Source organism: Anguilla anguilla, chromosome 5, assembly GCF_013347855.1.
Source record: "Anguilla anguilla isolate fAngAng1 chromosome 5, fAngAng1.pri, whole genome shotgun sequence".
Classification (NCBI taxonomy): domain Eukaryota; kingdom Metazoa; phylum Chordata; class Actinopteri; order Anguilliformes; family Anguillidae; genus Anguilla; species Anguilla anguilla.
The window spans coordinates 64,341,542-64,360,455 of NC_049205.1; the positions used below are offsets into that span (position 1 = coordinate 64,341,542).

Below are 18,914 nucleotides of genomic sequence, written 5' to 3' on the forward strand. Positions count from 1 at the left end.
AATCCAACACAGTGCATCAGCCAGTCGACAGCATCTCTGCTGTCGGCATGGTGATGCAGCATCACCCCATCAAAGGCATCTTTGCTATCAGCATGGTGATGCAGCATCGCCCAGTCAACAGCAACTCTGCTGTCGGCATGGTGATGCAGCATTGCACAGTCAACAGCATTAATTTCATAAACTTTTATAAACTTTTTTTTACTTCAAATGTTGATAGTGACACAATAAGTTAATTATATTTGAAATTACGTAAAGAAGACTGTATGGAACATTTGTATTTTCCGCTGCATGTGCTAAAATGTGACATTTTGATTTTGTTATTTCAACAAGAAAAATCAATGCACCAGTTTCAAAGGTTGTTTGAATTTGGAATTTCGAACATGTTATCTCGAGCTGATTTGGCGATGCCGATCGATCGAGTGATGAGTTCCGTTTGTCTGACTGAGTACCATGGATACTCAACTGAAATAAAGTCTTTCATACACATGATATCGTCAAAGCCACTCTACGCTTCAACACAAAGAACTTCGACCATGTGGCGCCTTACAAAAATGTTATAAGCTTGATGTAAACGGGGTTTAACGGGGGACAACCCAAACAATGAATGGCAGTATTATGCGATAAGGTACCATGTTGCATACAATGAAAACGCACGGTTTTAAGTTAGTGTAAAATTAATTTGTTTTAAGACTTCCTTGTTGTCAAATGGGGAACTTCCAAGCCGGGGCAGTGACGCTCGTGCGCGGTGACGTCACCCATCATTGTCTGCTCTCGGATCGGTGTGCTGGAATGTGAGGGCTAGAAGCAAACAGTGCGGAAAAAAAGTGCAAATATATTTTGTTAAAAGTTTCTAAACAGAAGGTGCGTATCGACGGTAAGTGTGGCGTACGGGGGAGGCAAACACGGCGTGCGGTTTTATGTCGGCGTTCGCCAAAGTGAAACTTTCCTTGGCTTTTTTTTCTGAAAATGGAGGGTACTTTTGAGAAAAGGGAGAGGCGCTGTCCAGGGCTGATCCAGCGCGCAGATCAGGACCACGGCTAACACTCGTACACGCTCTCCAGAAAGTTTGGGGTGTGCCATTACTGCATTTCCTCAAACTACTAGAAAGTGGCTTTCTGCACCGTTTTGATTTATCTTTGTTGCATACAATGTTATCTTTGTTCAGTACAAGCCAGATTTTTTCCTTTTCCGGACAGATAGTTGTGTGTTTCCTTTTCGGAGTTTTGGTTTAGTGTGCACTGGATTGGGCCTTGGTCAGAAAGCAGGATGGCTGGACAGCGATTTAACTCATGCAGTCAAGCAGAAGTTTTTTTTTCCAACCGATTGCACCCCCGGATAATTAGCACTGCACGAACAGTTGCCAGAGCAACGTCTCCCCGTAAAACAAAACTGTGGCAATATTCTGATTTTCCGAGCTAGGTAATGTTACGCAGGATAGCAAAGTCAGTTCACTTTCCGAAAGACAACAAAGTTTGACCTTGTGCTATTTGGTGAAATGCGAAGGAAGCATTGCTTTTTAGTACTACAATTGAAGTTGATGTGGAGATATGTTTAATGTTAAACTTAAACTAGCGAGCAGCCATGTTGTTTAAATGGCTTGTACAGCTAACTGATGTTAGCTTATTAAGTTCATTTTGCCATAACCCATGAGCTCGCTAGTTAGACGAACAGCTTGTTAAGCAGCTACATTCGATCTAAAGTCACAGAACGGTTCAATTGTTAAATGTTTTGGATTTTCATTGCTGGACATGCATAATGAGCGTTTGATAATCTTGTTTGCTGATGAACTAAGTTGCGAGTTCCGTCGCGTTAATCCCCCTGCTTAATGAAACTCTTTCTAACTTAGGAGCGCAGGTTGGTGCTGCTGTTTTAAAATGGCCGATCACGAAGTTCACCACTGCCCCTTATCAGTAGAGGGGATTGTATTGACGTTTCTTTGCAGCTAAATATATTTCGAAGTCGTTAGCCGTCAGATATGGCTCATGAAATGTTTTCTCGTGTTTTATCAGGTTTGTCCTGAAATGAGCTGTCCATTAATTAGTGAACTTATGAACGTTGCTGTCCTTTAAATAACAGTTTACGCCGATCATAACAATGATCTAGCTGGATGGAAACGTCCGAATTGTTGAATTTTTCAGAACTATATTTTCTCTGTCCTAATATGGAGTATAGCCTAGACGGATCATTTACTAAATTAAATGGGCAACTGAAATGCCCACAATAAAATAAATATAGGAACGGAAGAAGCACGTAATTCATGAGCTGTCTTGATTGATAGAATCAAGGGGGTCGTTTGAGTGACTTTTGGTTTTCTGCCATTGTTACGTTGAGAGTAACCTAATGTTTATTTTACATTCATTTATAAATTACGTTGTATATTGCAAGATGGGCTACAACAGTTTACATTTAAAGTGTCTCTGTTTAAAGGTGAAAGAGGCTAAACTTATTTATATGTATTTACACCCCTTCCTTGGAAGATCGTTGCTTCTGTAATGGACTTTAGTCAACCAAATCATTGTCTTGCTAAACAAGACCTGCAGCACTAAGAAAGGCTGCTAAATAAAATTCTTTAAACAGTATGTTAGCTTACAAATTTTTAAATTGCACTACATACAAACTCTTTGCGTCTATTTGTGTAATCGAAACGTAACTTTTTGAAATGGTCTAAGGTCTGAATTTAGTTCCCTTTTCATATTTCAGTATGTGCTGCCGTCTCTTGGGCCGTAAAGATGACCTTTAAAGTAGAAAAAAAGTTGAATGTCATCACCCAAACTACCACTATTTATTATTATTTTAAAATCGTAACGACAGTGCGTTTGGAATGAGCCAGGAATTTTACCTCATTTCAGAAAATTGCATTGCATTTTTATTTTTAACCACCTCACACCGATGAAACTAATGTAGGGCAGAGACAATAATGTTAGTAATAAGAAGAGTGAATAGCTTTTTTTTTTTACAAAGCACATTCATGATGAAAACAAAGGATGTAAAAGTAAGGAACAATAAGGTGGTTCACAGTAAGGTGAACGGGACTCTGCAGAGTAAGTTCTCCAAACGTCGGCCTGTTTTTCTCCTGTTTTTGGCAGAAAAGCTTGGTGTACTCAGGCTCCCCTCATTCAGCTTTATCAGTTAATCTGGTTCAGGACACTTTTATTTGAATTTGACTGTCCTGACTTATGATCAGCAGTCTGTTTCTCCTTAAAACAGCCTGGCTGAGCTAGGCTGGTGATGCTTTTTCATGACTCCAGCCTGTTTTTTTTCCCTGCAAAATTTTTTCTTTTTTTTTCCTTATCATACATTTGAAAAAAAAAAAAGAGTGGGTTGGAGATTATGATGGTGATGGTGATGATGATACCACAGGAGCTTATCACAAATTACATGACTTTTTAAAAAGAAAACTTAGGCATTTAGCAGCCGCACTTATCCTGAACCGCTATCTGTACACACATACAGGTAACAAGCTACGACAATGACCAGCCATTACTGTCCCTGAGAGGACGTAGCAGGTGCTCAGAGCAAATGGGAGACGTGTTGACCCCCCTGTCCCTGCCCCCCCCCCCCCACAGGAGCGGAGCATGGCGCAGACGGTCCACCCCGCCGTGGTGTGCATGTTCGCCCCCCCCGTGGGCATCCCCATGGAGGGCGAGGCGCTGGCCGTGCCCCAGCTGGTCATGCTGGCTAACGTGGCACTAACGGCAGAGGGCGGAGCCTGCGACTTCGGGCTGGAGGAGAAGCAGATGGTGGAGCTGAAGACCGTGGGCAGCGGCAGCTACACGGACAGCGAGGAGGAGGACGAGGAGGAGGAGGAAGAGGACAGCCTGCTGGGGTACGAGTTCAAGGAGCACGGCGAGATCCAAACCGCCGTCCCGCACCCGGTGACCCCGCTGCCTCCTGCGGGAGAGGGGGAGGAAGAGGAGGACGAAGGAGGAGAGCAGAGCGGCAGGGCCGGGGCCGGGCAGAGGAAGCGGGCCCCGCCCGGAGACCCGGAGCTCGCCTGCGCCCCCCCGGCGGCCGCCAAGCGCAAGCGGGGGGCCCCCCCCCCCGGCGAAGACCCCCGGAAGAAGAAGCCGTTCCACTGCAAGCCGTGCCAGTACCAGGCGGAGAGCGAGGAGGACTTTGTGCGCCACATCCGCATCCACGGCACCAAGAAGCTGGCGGCCGTGGCGGCCACCGAGGGGGAGGAGCCGCAGGGCGAGGCGGGGCCGGAGGCGGGCGCCGCGGCGACCGGGGAGGGGGCGGTCCACAGCAAGGGGGTGATCCGCTGCGAGCGCTGCGGCTACAACACCAACCGCTACGACCACTACCTGGCGCACCTGAAGCACCACAGCAAGGGCGGGGACAGCCAGCGCGTCTACAGGTGCACCATCTGCACCTACACCACCGTCAGCCAGTACCACTGGAAGAAGCACATGAGGAACCACTTCCCCAGCAAGCTCTACACCTGCGCGGAGTGCTGCTACTTCTCCGACCGCAAGAACAACTACGTGCAGCACATCCGCACCCATACAGGTACGCCCCTCACCCACTCATCCCCTCATCCATGAACTTCATTTTGACGTGGAACATATTATCTTTTCTTCGTTCCTTTCTTTAAACTCGCAAATCTGTTCTCCTCTGCTCTTGCGGTTTGAGCGGTAATAAAGGCGAGCGCCTGGAAGTTACCTGTGCTCTCTAATCCAGGTGTGCGGTGAGTGGAACGTGCACCTGAACCCTCCTCTCTCCCCTGCAGGTGAACGGCCGTTTCACTGTCCTTACTGCCAGTACACGAGCTCTCAGAAGACCCACCTGACCCGGCACATGAGAACACACTCAGGTGAGTGGCGTTTCTTACCTGTGGAACCTGCGGAGCGCTTGTAGTGCAGCGGTGATGATATAACGTTCGTACTGTACGCCCTGCACCGGGGATCTCACACACCAGCCCCGGAGGGCTGCGGTGTCTGCCGGTCTGTAGTGGGTGTCCGCCGGTCTGTAGTGGGTTTCTGCTCTTCTGTGCTTAATTCACCGCGGATGAGAGCCATGTTGAGCGTGGATGCAGCCGGAGGTGGAAATGTTCGGTGTTTGAAGCCTCAGATCAGGGGCTCATAGAGGGGCCAGCAAACGGGTTGAATTGTGCGCTAAGACAGGAGAGAGGATGTGTCTGTTGGCCAGAGAGTTCAGAGAGGAGTAGGACAGGCCTGCTGCATACGCGGATTGGTCTGAACATCGCTCACAGCATTCCTGCGCTTTACCTTTCCTTCCTAATGCTAACGCTAACGCTAACTCCCTCCATTTTCTCCCCCCACTGTGTTCAATGCACCCAGCGGAGCGGTCGGTTACCTGGTATGTATGACTGTGTGTGTGTGGGCCGGTTCACCCGGCCGTGTACCGTGGAGCTGCGTCCTGTAGCTTCCCCAAATCGTCGTGCTGTTCCCCTCCCTGCATGTGACCGTGGGCTGTGCGTAACGAGGATCGAATGGAAACGAATCTTTTCTTCAGACCCTAAATGTCTCTGCCAGAGAGGCAGACGAATGTGGGTCTGTCAGAAACACAGACGCTTATAGAGCTCTCTGACAGCTGATAGGAGGAGGTGATGTTCAACAATAATCCCGTCAAATTACTAGGGGCCTCCAGAGGCATTTATGGTCTGAAAGTCCAGTATTCCCCCATTAAAACAAAGAGAATGGGCCCTCCCTGAATGTGATTTTGAGTATCGACCTCTCGTTTCTCCCCCCCCGTCCAGGCGAGAAGCCGTTCAAGTGCGACAACTGCAGCTACGTGGCGGCCAATCAGCACGAGGTGACGCGGCACGTGCGGCAGGTGCACGGCGGGCCCAAGCCGCTGAGCTGCCCGCACTGCCCGTACAAGACGGCCGACCGCAGCAACTACAAGAAGCACGTGGAGCTGCACGTGAACCCGCGGCAGTTCCTCTGCCCCGTCTGCAGCTACGCCGCCTCCAAGAAGTGCAACCTGCAGTACCACGTCAAGTCCCGCCACCCGGGCAGCGCCGACATCACCATGGACGTGTCCAAGGTGCGGCTGCGGGTCAAGGGCCCGGAGGCGGGCGCCGCGGGGGGCGCCGGCCGGAGGAGGGCCCGGAGCGGCCCGCCGGCCATCGTGGAGGAGCCGGAGGAGCCGGAGGAGGAGCCGGAGAAACGCGGCGGAGGCGCTGGATACCGAGAGGAGCGACGGCAGCGGGAGGAGGAGGAGGAGGAGGAGGAGGAGGAGGATTCCTCAGGGCCCATCAACCTCTCCATCAGGAGGACCGGTAAAACCGGCAGCGGGCTCGTCGCCGGAAAGGAGAGGAAGGAGCAGAGCGTCCCGGCGGACAGGGAGGAGGCGCTCCAGGAGAGAGGAGGCGCGGCTAAAGGGGAGGAGCGTAAGACGGAGAAACAGAGAGAGCGGGCCGCGCCGGAGAGGAGGAAGGAGAGGACTGGCGGGAAGGCCGCCAAGGTCAGCGGAGCGGCCAGAAAGGGCGGGGTGGAGAAGCGGGCGCAGGCGGAGGCTGTCCAATCAGAGCAGGGGGCGGATCAGAGCGGCGGGGGGAAGAGGAGACGGGCGGAGCGCAAGGCGGGGAGGCCGAAACGCGAGCAGAATTCCGGGACGATGTCAGACGCCCCGTCGGACCCGGGAGAGGAAAGGAGCGCAGGAGGCGCCGGGGAGGCGGAGGTGAAGAAAGAGAAGAGGAGCGGCGGAAAGAGGAAGAACGCGACCAAGAGCGGGGCGAGGACGGAGCGGAACGTCGCTATGGAAACGGAGGCGCCACCTGGGGTTCAGGGCGAGATCCTGGAAGAACCCCCGAAGAAGGAGTCGAAATTGAAGACCAAAGCGGGGAGAAGGAAGCTGGGCGCCGTGGAAACGGCAGCACCAGGGAGAGGGGAGCAGCCCGCCTCGGCCACCAGGAGCAAGAGGAGGCGACTGGAGGACAGCGGGGGAGCGGAGAGCCAGGCCCCCGCGCCAAAACGCCGCAAGGCTGAGAGACGCCCGGCGGGGCGGAGCCAGAAGGCCACGCCCGAACCCCCGGGTGTGCCCGCGGTGGAGCCCGAAACGACCGGCGAGGGCGCAGAGGAGGATGCTGGGACCTCACTGTGCAAAGACGGAAGCCCGGTCGCAGAGTTCCGGCTCGTGCTGGAGGAGGAGGAGGAGGAGGAGGAGGAGGAGGAGCAGCAGACGACGGACCGGCTCCAGGGCCCAGAGGGCACGGGGGCTTTAGCCGGGCCGAGCTCGGGGCAGGAGGAGGGGGCAGGGGCGGGGGCAGCCGCAGAGGACTGCACTGCCCCCCAGCAGCTGGAGCTGGCGGACGGCGGCAAGGGGGGCCCCTCCCCCAGCCAGCCCGCCCCTGTGGCCCCCGGGAAGAAGGCCCTGCCCCCGCTGGAGCTGCCCCGAGCGGGCAGCACGCCAGGCGACGGCGAGGAGGACGAGGGCATCCACAGCCCCGACGGCAGCGACATCAGCGACAGCGTCTCCGAGGGCAGCGACGACTCCGGGCTCAACGGCCTCACGGGCAGCGCCACCCCCACGGGCACCCTCACGGGCAGCGCCACCCCCACGGGCACCCCGACGGGCACCCTTACGGGCAGCGCCACCCCCACGGGCACCCCGACGGGCACCCTTACGGGCAGCGCCACCCCCACGGGCACCCTTACGGGCAGCGCCACCCCCACGGGCAGTGCCACCTCCCCTACCAAGGAGTGCCCCTCCCCCACCTCAGAGTGCCCCTCCCCCACAGAGGACTGCCCCTCCCCCACCTCAGAGTGCCCCTCCCCCACAGAGGACTACCCCTCCCACACAGACCAGAGCCCCTCCCCCACCAAGGAGTGCCCCTCCCCCACAGAGGACTACCCTTCCTACACAGACCAGAGCCCCTCCCCCACAGAGGAGAGCCCCTCCCCCACCGAGTGCCCCTCCCCCACTGAAGACTGCCACTCCCTCACAGACCGGAGCCCTTCGCCCACAGAGGAAAGCACTAGCCTCATCACTGAGAGCCCCTCCCCCATTGAAAGAAGCCCCTCCCCCACCGAGCAAAGCCCCACTCCCATTGACATAGACCACTCCCCCATGACTGAAAGCCCTGCCCCCACAGAAATAGGCCACGCCCCCAATAAAGATAGCCCCTCCCAGACTGAGATGGCACATGCGCCGGTGGAGGAAAGCCACACCCCCTCCAAACTCACGAGTCACACCTGCATCTTCTGCGACCGCGCGTTCCCTGTAGAGGTGGAGTACCGACGCCACCTGAACCGGCACCTGGTGAACGTGTACTACCTGGAGAGCGCCGTCAGTGAGGAGCAGTGAGCCCGCCGTGACCTGGGGGGGGGGGGGGCGGGGGGGGCAGTCCCCAGGCTCTCACACTGTACTATGGATCGCTTCCGGTATTTTATGATGTCAGAAGCCAGTCGTTTTTCCTAATGCTTTTAAATTCGGTGTCTCTTTTATAACTTTTGTATTTCCTGTTTGTGATTCACAGTAATTGTCTTTTTCTCAGCTTTCCCAGAGTGAAAGACGCTACATACTCAGTGCAGTGGAGACAGGAGCTTATCTTGCTATGTGTTCCCTCTTTATTGTGTTCTTGAAGGCCGGTGTGACGTAGCTTTACAGAGACGAGCATCCAAATCCTCCCAACATAAACTGGCTCAACGTCATTGGCTCTGTGTCGATTTGTGTCTCTCTTCCTGGCCCAAAACTTTATTCCAGTTGCACTGGATCACAAAAAAATGTATAATTACATGTATATTCAGGGCTTGTGAGATGGACGAATCATGGGAAGGATTCTCTTGTGATATCACTGTTTGCCGCTGTTACCATGACGTCAGTGGAATACGGGATTATCTTGAGAACAGCGGAAAGACTTTTGAATTCCAGAATTCCTGTTGGTGTTTCCATGTAACCCTGGCAACCAGAGCCTTTGAAGGACTGTTTCCTGTTGGAATGAGCTTCCATTTCTTTACTCTGGGTCAGAGGTGGGCAGTTCCGGTGTGTGCACAGCTTTTTGTTTCCACCAATTGCCCTGGCTATATGAGCTAACTGACTGTTTACCCCAACACTGGTTCACTCATAGAGGGACACATAAAAACAGTCATTCATGTGCCAATCTAAAATGTAGTTTAAAATGTTATGGGCTAACTGAGTCATTAAGGCCAGAAGTTGGCATGAAAACCGGACGGGCATGCTCACCTCTGCTCTGGATCATCCTGGCCAAGAACAGCAGTGAGTAGCGCTGCCCCTGCTGGAAAAAGGTGGCATGACGCTTATGAATATTTCTAAAATGAGAAAGAACCAAAGACGGCCCTCGGCGTAATAACAGGGCTCGTGTTTTTGTTTTTGTTTTTGTTTGTTTTGTTTTTTTTTCCTCAGTTCAGTGAAAGAAGCTCACGTTTGGCCTGGGAATAGCACCAGTCGTTCTGACTCGTTCCCACTTCACCCAGCTGCCAGTGACTGTGTGCCTGCCATTCTTTCTGATTTCTTTGAGCACTTTTGAAAGAACGTGTATTCCTTAACACACTTTTTAAAATGTAATAAAAACATATTGTTTTTATTTGTAGCTGTAGTTTAGTTTTAAGATACTGGAGTGTGTGTGTTTTTCCACACAGCCTCCAAACTCTATGCAGTGGAACAAATATTAATTTGGTCTGCTCTGACCCGATAGCCCTACCTTCTGTCCCGATGCTTCTGTTCAGGCAGGCAGTGTTTCCCTCTGTCGGTCAAGAGCTCAAGAAGGGGTAGTGACAGTTGGCAAGTCAAGGCCAACTCAACACATATGTACAAAATATCAGTTAGAGGTTGTAGGTAGACATCTTGCTGTTTTATGTTCAACGGAGTTGAGTAGGTTTCCCTTTGATAGCTGAATTATATTTCTGTGTACAGCATATTTTATTGTAGATGGACTCTTTTTATTGCAGTTGGGGTTGCTATTCATTTATACATGTGAAAATGTACATATTTTATAAAATTTTCTTTGTTCAACATTAAATAGTTTCTTGAGCAGATAAGTTCATTGTGAACCATTTTGTGGTCACATCATGTTTGTGCTGGTAGTGATTCAGGTCAAATAATCTGGATGAGAAAAAAAAAACTGTCTTCAAACATGTGCCTTGCTACCAGCAATGGCAAAACTCCTGATTTTTTAACCGTGAGTTACCCGTTTAACTGTTGATCACAAAACATGACTTCTGGGGATGTGCGGTATCATTGTGTGACTGGTCATGGTGGGGTCATTGTGTGACTGGTCATGGCGGGGTCATTGTGTGATTGGTCAGGCAGGATCATTGTGTGACTGGTCATGGCGGGATCATTGTGTGATTGGTCAGGCAGGATCACTGTGTGATTGGTCATTGCGGGATCATTGTGTGATTGGTCAGGCAGGATCACTGTGTGATTGGTCAGGCAGGATCACTGTGTGATTGGTCATGGCGGGATCATTGTGTGACTGGTCAGGCAGGATCATTGTGTGATTGGTCAGGCAGGATCACTGTGTGATTGGTCAGGCAGGATCACTGTGTGATTGGTCATGGCGGGATCATTGTGTGACTGGTCAGGCAGGATCATTGTGTGATTGGTCAGGCAGGATCACTGTGTGATTGGTCGTGGCAGGGTCATTATATGATTGGTCATGGGGGGGTCATGGCAGGATCATTGTGTGACTGGTCAGGCGGGATCATTGTGTGATTGGTCAGGCAGGATCACTGTGTGATTGGTCGTGGCAGGGTCATTATATGATTGGTCATGGGGGGGTCTGATTGGTCAGGCAGGATCACTGTGTGATTGGTCATGGCGGGATCATTGTGTGACTGGTCAGGCAGGATCATTGTGTGATTGGTCAGGCAGGATCACTGTGTGATTGGTCGTGGCAGGGTCATTATATGATTGGTCATGGGGGGGTCATTGTGTGATTGGTCAAGGCGGGCCCTCTATGTCCTGTGCTGATCAGCTCTGCTTTTCGGAAAAAGGAGGCATTGTGGATGGGAAGAGGAACGAGGTTCTGAGCAGTACATGTAGTGCGTTTTTGATGAATGAAATGTAGATTTTTTTTTCATTTCATGTTTTCTTCTTTTTGAGAAAATGTCCAAAGATTTAAGAAAAAAAGTATTCCATTGTTTTACTGTTGCTGCTGAAAGATGCAGGCTTGTTTTTTTTATGCCCAAAACGTGTTCTGTGACATCTTTGACAATCAGTCTACGATCGGTTCATTGCCAATTTGTAAAGGTTTGCATTGATACTATTAATGAACATTCAGTACTTTCATTTATTTTGAATTCAGTTTTGGCTGCTGGCTGTCAGTGTAGCCAAGCAGACTTTTGATATGTTGTATTCAGCTGTAATAATAAAGGCAAACAGTGCAACCAATCCTGTGCGTTAAAGTTTAAAGTTTTTAAAATCAGGAATTCTGTTTGGAGCTTTTGCCTTATTTGGCGAGATTTCTCTGCCACAAAACGTGCTTCCAAAGCTGGACTTTCCATAGATGTTTTAAGTAATTCAACATGTATTTGTCTTGTTTCTGCAGGTAAAAAGGAGCACAAGTAAAACATTTTGTATGTTCATATAAGCGGAGTGAAGTTGGTAAAGCTTGAATAGACTGGGTGTGAAGAAACACTGATTAGAAAGTACAGGTAAAATATCAGTAGATTCAGCTTTTTGTGCGTGTGTGTGTACGTATGTGCATGTGTATGTGTGTGTGCTTGCGTGTGTGTGTTTGTGTGGGCGCGTGTGTGTGCATGTGTGTGTGTGTATGTGTGCGTGCGTGTGTGTGTGCGTGCTTACGTGTGTGTGTTTGTGTGGGTGTGTCTGTGCTTTTTGAAATTTCTCTACGAGCGCCTATAGTGATTTGCATTTCCCCTGCATTAAAAAGCAACTTGATGTATGACTGTATGACCCATGCTTATAGTTAAAAAAAAATAAAATCCCGTGCAATACACATGAGAGTGATACCAAAGCAAGGCAATGCAGAACTGAAAAAGAATGTGTCCAATTTGAGTCCCTGAGTGCAGCCATCTTTCTTCCGAAAACGTCTTGGTTTCAGTCCTAAATTCTACACAGAAATGCACTCTCGAGTGGTGAGGTTCTTCATCACGATGTGTATGAACTCCCGTGCTTTAGCCCAGTGTAAAATTATCATTTATAATTGCTCTTTTCACTTATTGGTAGAATTATCAGGTATTTCTCATTTCTTTTTGTTTTCAGAGTGCTGGTACTGTTTTGCGTTCTCCTGCTTTTCATGTAAAGTCTGTATATTTGCATTATTTTTTACCATCTGCTGTTTCTCCTGTGTGATTATGAGATATCCACTTTTTCCTGTTGAAAGTTTTTCATTTGGCACAGTGACTGTGCCACATACCTTTAACTGAAAAAAGTGCAGTCTGTTGCATTATTAGTGATCCTTACTCTTGAGTACAATGTTTGGATAACTTTTACTTGTGCTGACTGAAGTGCAAATGTTTTGTGCATTTCAAAAAATGAATGAATGAAAGCTAGATGGTGATAAGAAAAATCCTGATTCACATTTGATTACTCTTTTTTATTTTTTATTAAGACCTGTTCTCTGATCTGTAGATGAACTAGAATTTCCCCAAATGTATCTGCTTCAATAAAAGCTGGAGGTACTGTGGTATCAGTGGTTAAGTTTTTTTTTTCTCCCTCAAAATCACCAGATTTACAATGATTTTTGGTGCATATGGTCAGGTGCAGAATTATATAAAATTGAATTGGAATCTTTTGCATGTACCTTCTGTGCTCTACGTGATGCCTTATAAATAACCAAGTCATTTTGTGTTTGAGCAACAATTATGAGCTGACCAAAAGTCTGTCTGGGCACAGCCATTATGCCAAATAAAAAAAAAAAATTTTTTAATCAAATTGCTGGCTAAATATAAAGTATGGTGGTGATTAAATCAGTTGGAGTAAGTAGGAAGCCTTGTGATGTGTAATCTCCTGGGACTCAACCATAGAATACGTGGGTAATTTTTTGACATGTTTAAATGTCTGAAAGGTTGACTGTATCTTGAATTCTATTTGGAAAGCAAGGGTACACAGGCAAAACTAATATTTAATCGGTGCCAAAATACTTGGAAACATTGCTTTCAAACAGGGTGTTGTTAATATCTGGAATGGTTTAACCTCGATACTCTTGTCGCGATTAAGACTATGGCATACAGATCGGGATACAGCATTAAAATGGGCAGCATAACTAGTCTGCAGTAAATCTGTATGGTCAGCGTCCAACGCATAACACTGTTGAATTCAGAACGTTGCACGTTTGGCATCTTGTACAGCTCAATTCGTTTACACATCAATTTGCGCAAGCTTGAGCTAAAAACACGCAGAGAGCGCTGCAAGAAGAGTTGCACGTCTTCTTTAAGAAAGGGTCTTGGCTGACTAAAATAATCCAGTCTAACCCCCACAATCCTCTGCGTGCCAAAATAGAGAACTGCACAAGGGAAAGGTATAGCTCACTGTGGGATGGTATACAGTTACATTTGATAATCCGTTGATGAATAACTGTTGGACTGTGTGTACTTCGGCTATATTTGTCCAATAGATTTTGTAAAAATTCCTTCATCGGCTAATCCAACAGCCTGCTGTCTCCCCACTCGCTTCATTTTTTACGTGTTGGCGCACGTACAGACATAATCTGAATAAGGGGGAAAATTCCTGTCTTTTATCAAAGCATACGGATATTACACAGTTCCATCCATGGACCTTGTGCACACTGCATGCTTACGAATATTAGTTAGTGAACGACGTTTAGTCTAATAACCTTTAGCAAGCCGTTTCCATCGGACAGATTGACCGCCTAACTCTTTACTTTCCAGTTTTAATTAGTGGGATAGACATTGGAGAGCCGGAGAAGAATGGCCTAAAATGTCAGGTAAGCATTAGCCCCCGTTTAACGTTTTTTACAGTCGTTAGCTCGGTAGTTAAATGTTGCTGATATATATTCGACTAACTAGCAAACAAGCCCACTTGGCAGTCGTGTTATGCGGATGACGCGGACAGTGAGAAAAAAGTTGTATTTGTTCTTCTGAATTGTTCTCAAGATTACTATAGTGTGTGAACACGCCCTGGAAACATTAAAAATATGCCAACACCATATTACTGTCCATCGTGTTTTGTTTGCTGTATATCATAATGTTATATTTTAGAGAGCGCAAATGCTAGGCTAACGTTACGAGCATTAGAGCCCATTATGCTAGCGGTTATGCCATTTTTTGCAGCATTCTAAATCTTAAGTAAATATGCCGAGTATAAACATTTCAAATACCTATTTAGAACCCAATTAGAACTTACCAACAAAGTACACCAATTGCCAAAGTGAGCCTAAGTAATGTTGCTAGTTACATTTTTGTCAGGTTAATGCGCCCGTTGTTAAAGTTTTTTGTTTTTTTTTTGTCTTTAAACCCATGTGCCATTACTTCAGAAAGATTGAATCTCCGTGCAAGCTCCGGAAGAGGTCAAAGACTGGTCAGAGCCAGGAAGTTGTCATAACGACTCGCATGACCAAACCAGCGAGAGGAGAAGTGTCGCTGGTTAATTTCACCCAGTCCTCAAATACCAAAAAGAGTCTCACGCCAGTACTTGACACATCGGGACAGTGCACGAGTTGGCTGTGTGGTTTTTGATCATTGTAGGTTTAAAAGCCACAGGATTGTGAGGTCATGGAGTTGCTCGACTCCAGTGAAGGGATTTATTTACCTGTTGTGAAAGCTGGTGCGATAAAGACAGAGAGAGAAGAACTGGACTGCTCTCCATTGGAGTGCCCGACTCAGGAAAACCTACAGGATACCAACGAATGGTTCGAAAGTGCAGAAGAGACTCCTGGAACCAGCCTGAGTTACAACATCGTAAAGATTGAGACAGAAGAACTGGGCCGTATTAAGCGTGAGCAACACGCTGACACCCTAATTAAGACAGAAGCTGGTGAGCAAAGCTGTGCGGAACCAGATCAAGTCGTTGTCCGTGAGCCTGGTGAACATGCTGTTGGTACGGTGCAGAGTGAATCCCATCTGTGGTTTCCCCAGGCTGCTACTGAGACACATCCGCAGATGTACCCCACTGGGGTCCCATATTTCTGCACTGTGTGTAGTAAGACCTTCCGCCATTTACAGAGCTTAAAAGAGCATCAGATAGTGCACACGACAGAGAAACAGCACATCTGCACGGACTGCGGGAAGAATTTCAAGAGATCGAAAAGCCTGGTCATTCATAAGCGCATTCACACAGGAGAGAGACCGTACAGTTGCACCGACTGTGGAAAGAGTTTTGGGCGGTTAGGAACCCTAAAGACTCACCAGAGAATTCACACGGGAGAAAAGCCGTACTCCTGTGCAGATTGTGGTAAATGCTTCAATCAACTGGAGCACTTAAAATCACATTATCAAATTCACACGGGAAGGAAGCCGTACTCTTGTACACAATGTGGAATGAATTTCGGTCATTTAGGAACCTTAAGGAATCATTTTCGCACGCACACAGGAGAGAAACCGTACTCTTGTGCAGAATGCGGAAAGAGTTTTTCACAATTGGGAACCTTGAAGACTCATCAGCGTATTCATACAGGGGAGAAACCGCACTCTTGCTCAGAATGTGGGAGGCGTTTTAATCAGTTAGAACACTTGAGGACACACCAGAGAACGCACACAGGAGAGAAACCATATCCTTGCAAAGAGTGTGGGAAATGCTTTAACCAATTAGAGCACTTACGAACACACTTGCGAATTCACACAGGAGAGAGACCATACTCATGCACAGTATGTGGAAAGAGTTTTGGTGCCTTCGGAACTTTTAGAGACCACCAGAAAATCCACACTGGAGAGAAACCATATGTTTGCACGCAGTGTGGGAAGAGTTTCAAACAGATGGAAAGCTTAATGCGGCATCAGAGAATTCACACCGGGGAGAAACCGTACACTTGTACCGACTGTGGAAAGAGGTTCAGTCAGTCGTGGAACCTGAAAATTCATCAGCGAAATCACAAGAAGGAATCCCCTGAACCCAAGAGTGCAGACAGAGTTCAGTAACTGAGTGAATTGATACAGTCCTCCCACTATGAGGTCTGTCCCTTTAAGCAGAAATGTACGTGTTACTCATTGTTATTGCTTAATCAACATTTTCTGGTACTGCAGGAGACTCGTACGTGTACACAAATTTATTCAAATTCAGTTGGTGTCATTATTTTATCGTTTATTTTTAAATTATTCTAGTATGTGGGGCTGCTGGGTGGCTCACTCAATAAAAGTGCTGTTTGTGGCGAAAGAGCGAGCGCCACGGACTTGGATCGTATCTGACTCGTTCCAGAACTTTTTTAACAGTTTCTTTTTAAAAAAAAAAGTGTTCCAGTATTGCAATACAAAAGGAAGTGATGTCATAGGGACATCCCCAACTGCTCACCCATTGGCTCACTCACAGTTAGAGCCCAGACAGGGCTCTAATTAAGCAAAGCCCAGTGTCTCCAGTGTGCTTATCTTCAGGAAAAAGAACAGCCTGGCACAGTTTTACCTCAGGGGCTTCGATCTCTGGACCTGAAGGTGACCTGGTTTCCATGAATTCTTGTGATCTTTAGTTAGACAGTTGGGTCAAAGACTTTTGTCTGGTTGGGAACAAAATTGACGTTTGCTTTAAAAAATTATGACATAGAGGTGCTCATGAAACCATACTGGTGTTCTGTGACAGATGTGGTTTCTCCAGTCTTACCAGACACTAGATACCCATGAGGAACCATTTACTAATGGAGCTGCTGTTTTTACCAGAAAAAACGGACACTTTTTTCAAAATCAACTACAGTCATGAAATGGACGCTGCCACCACGAGAAACAAGAAATGGCGAATGACCCGGTCTGTGACCAGGCTTATGCTGTCTGTTCAAATCTGTGTGTTATTCGGGTGAGTCTACAGGTGTGTGTACCATGTGACCACACCCTCACAGCTGTTGATCCAATGGCCTGATGGAATTTAAATTAAATGAGCAGGCTTATCATGCGGTTGAAATTTGGCAGAATGGCCGCACAGTGTAACATTTAGTCTATTTTCCAGTTATGAATTGTGGGAATGTACATTAAGATGATGGAGAAGAATGGCCTAAACCATTAGCCCCCGTATAACGTTTTTTCTGCCGTTATCTACCCAGATAATGCAGACAGCGAGGAAAAAGATGTATTTGTGTTGTTCTCAAGATTACTATAACGTAAACACGATGTGTAAATATTAAAATATGCCCAAACCATATTACTCTCAAGCGTGTTTTCCTGCGTGTAATGTGTTTTAACGTTATATTTCAGAGATGGCAAATGCCGGCTACGAGCGTTCAGAACACACTGTGTGAGTTTCCGTGGTGAATAGAACAGGACAACAAGACTCCTGCAGGCATTTAGGACCAGTCCACTGTCCACATCATCACTCTGATTGAATATCTTTCTTATGTCAGGGAAAGATAATCAAAGCTTTTTACCCAGGCATTGGGAACAGTGAAGCTTCTTTGTGAGGGTTTAACGATATTTAATGTTGCTGTCTGGTGCAAATCTGACAGCTATGAAAACATGGCCTTAGCCTATTCCACTTGTCTAGTCAGTCTCTGTGACAGCTTTGGGATTTTTACCTCTGTAACTTTCCACAACTCGTGCAAGACTAAGAGTCTTTTCTAGGTACGTGCAATCTACAATAGAGGTGTAGCTTAAAATTATAAATAGAATTTGCCCTTGTACAAACAGGAGAGTATTTTCATTAAATTCTGTTAGAAATTTCTTTTTTTTTTTTTCATTTTTTAAACTGTGATAATCAACTGGCAATATATTTTCCATATGAAATTGTTCTTCTTTTTTTGTTGTGTGGGTCACTTTATAAAGATCCTTACAAACATGAGAGTAAAATGAAACACCAGTGTTGGTGTTGTTTTTGTGTCCTTTACAGGGTTTAATTTTTACTTTGTTGAAATTTCCCAACTACATAGACTCAGCTGCCATGCATGCGATGCAGTGCCTAGATTATGTGTATTCAAATATATATGTAACTTAACATGCAGCACAGGAAATTAGACCTTATCACTTAGAGATTGTGAGGGACCTTGTAAATAAAGGCTTAATTGTCAGATTGGTCTCTGTTTCAGAGGTTAAGTTGTACTGCTGAAGTGAAAATGGCCGTTTTTAGTGCAAAGCAAATGGTGAACTTTTCCTGTTTCCTCCTTTTAAAAGGGAAATAAATGTTCTTTGTTTCAGTCCTAAATTCCACTCAAAAATGCACTCCTGAGCGACAAGGTTCTTTATCACTGTGAATGTGTGTGAACTTCCTTGTTTTATCCCAGTGTAAAATGATCATTTATGATTGCCTGGTTTCACTTATTGGTAGAATTATCAGGCATCTTTCATTTCTTTTTGTTTTCAGACTGCTGGTACTGTTTTGCGTTCTCCTGCTTTTCCTGTAAAGTCTGTATATTTGCTTCTTTTTTTACCATGTGCTGTTTCCCCTGTGTGAGTACACTATATCCACTTTTTCTTGTTAATAGTGACACAAAAGTTTTGAATTGGTTGGCACTGTGAATGTGCCACAGACCTGTTAACTGAATAAAATGTGGGTCTGTTGCAAAGTGTTTGGATAACTTATCCGCATTGACTGAAGTAAAAATGTTTTGTGCATTTCCAAAAATGAATGAATGAAAGCTAGATGGTGATAAGAAAAATGCCGTTTTACGTTTGATTACTCTTTTTATTAAGATCTGTTCTCTGATCTGTAGATGAGCTATACGTTCCCCAAATGTATCTGCTTCAATAAAAGCTGAAGGGTACTGTGGTATCAGTGGTTCTCTTATGTGCATTTAAGTGGGGGTACGGAGTTCACCCCGACTCTCAGTACAGTTTTACATTTCCTGGCTTTATGGCCTGTATTTGAAGTTTCCGATTTCTCATCTTGCGTCTTGGGGGTACAGGTACCATATTACAGTGGTGTTTACATTTTTT

At 47.0% G+C, this 18,914-nt stretch overlaps 2 protein-coding genes across 7 annotated transcripts; both read left to right on the forward strand.

Annotated features, from left to right (window-relative positions):
• Positions 1-656: 656 nt before the first annotated feature.
• On the forward strand, positions 657-10,037 carry LOC118228272 (RE1-silencing transcription factor-like). 3 transcript variants are annotated; one of them, XM_035419668.1, is made up of 4 exons: positions 657-861; positions 3,567-4,509; positions 4,730-4,813; positions 5,720-10,037. In XM_035419668.1, the coding sequence occupies exons 2-4, from the start codon at positions 3,576-3,578 to the stop codon at positions 8,269-8,271; spliced, it is 3,570 nt and encodes a 1,189-aa protein (XP_035275559.1). In that variant the 5' UTR covers positions 657-861; positions 3,567-3,575; the 3' UTR covers positions 8,272-10,037. The 3 variants fall into 3 exon arrangements, with proteins under 3 accessions (XP_035275559.1, XP_035275558.1, XP_035275560.1); XM_035419667.1 differs by having other exon boundaries at positions 659-874; XM_035419669.1 differs by lacking the exon at positions 657-861 and adding an exon at positions 892-3,041.
• A 3,311-nt stretch (positions 10,038-13,348) lies between these two features.
• Positions 13,349-18,748, forward strand: LOC118228282 (zinc finger protein 501-like). 4 transcript variants are annotated; one of them, XR_004765440.1, is made up of 3 exons: positions 13,349-13,837; positions 14,387-16,848; positions 17,244-18,748. XR_004765440.1 is itself a non-coding variant. In XM_035419694.1 (3 exons), the coding sequence occupies exon 3, from the start codon at positions 14,625-14,627 to the stop codon at positions 15,984-15,986; it is 1,362 nt and encodes a 453-aa protein (XP_035275585.1). In that variant the 5' UTR covers positions 13,393-13,411; positions 13,782-13,837; positions 14,387-14,624; the 3' UTR covers positions 15,987-18,748. The 4 variants fall into 4 exon arrangements, 3 of the variants coding, with proteins under 3 accessions (XP_035275584.1, XP_035275587.1, XP_035275585.1); XM_035419694.1 differs by having other exon boundaries at positions 13,393-13,411; positions 13,782-13,837; positions 14,387-18,748; XM_035419693.1 differs by having other exon boundaries at positions 14,387-18,748.
• Positions 18,749-18,914: the final 166 nt, after the last annotated feature.

What these genes read in the sequence shown, in the direction of transcription:
- LOC118228272 (XM_035419668.1), top strand. Translation starts at nt 3,576, where the DNA reads ATGGCGCAGACGGTCCACCCCGCCGTGGTGTGCATGTTCGCCCCCCCC. An exon ending in GCACATCCGCACCCATACAG is followed by an intron (nt 4,510 to 4,729) that starts GTACGCCCCTCA and finishes TCTCCCCTGCAG; the next exon opens with GTGAACGGCCGTTTCACTGT. An exon ending in GCACATGAGAACACACTCAG is followed by an intron (nt 4,814 to 5,719) that starts GTGAGTGGCGTT and finishes CCCCCCGTCCAG; the next exon opens with GCGAGAAGCCGTTCAAGTGC.
- LOC118228282 (XM_035419693.1), top strand. Translation starts at nt 14,625, where the DNA reads ATGGAGTTGCTCGACTCCAGTGAAGGGATTTATTTACCTGTTGTGAAA.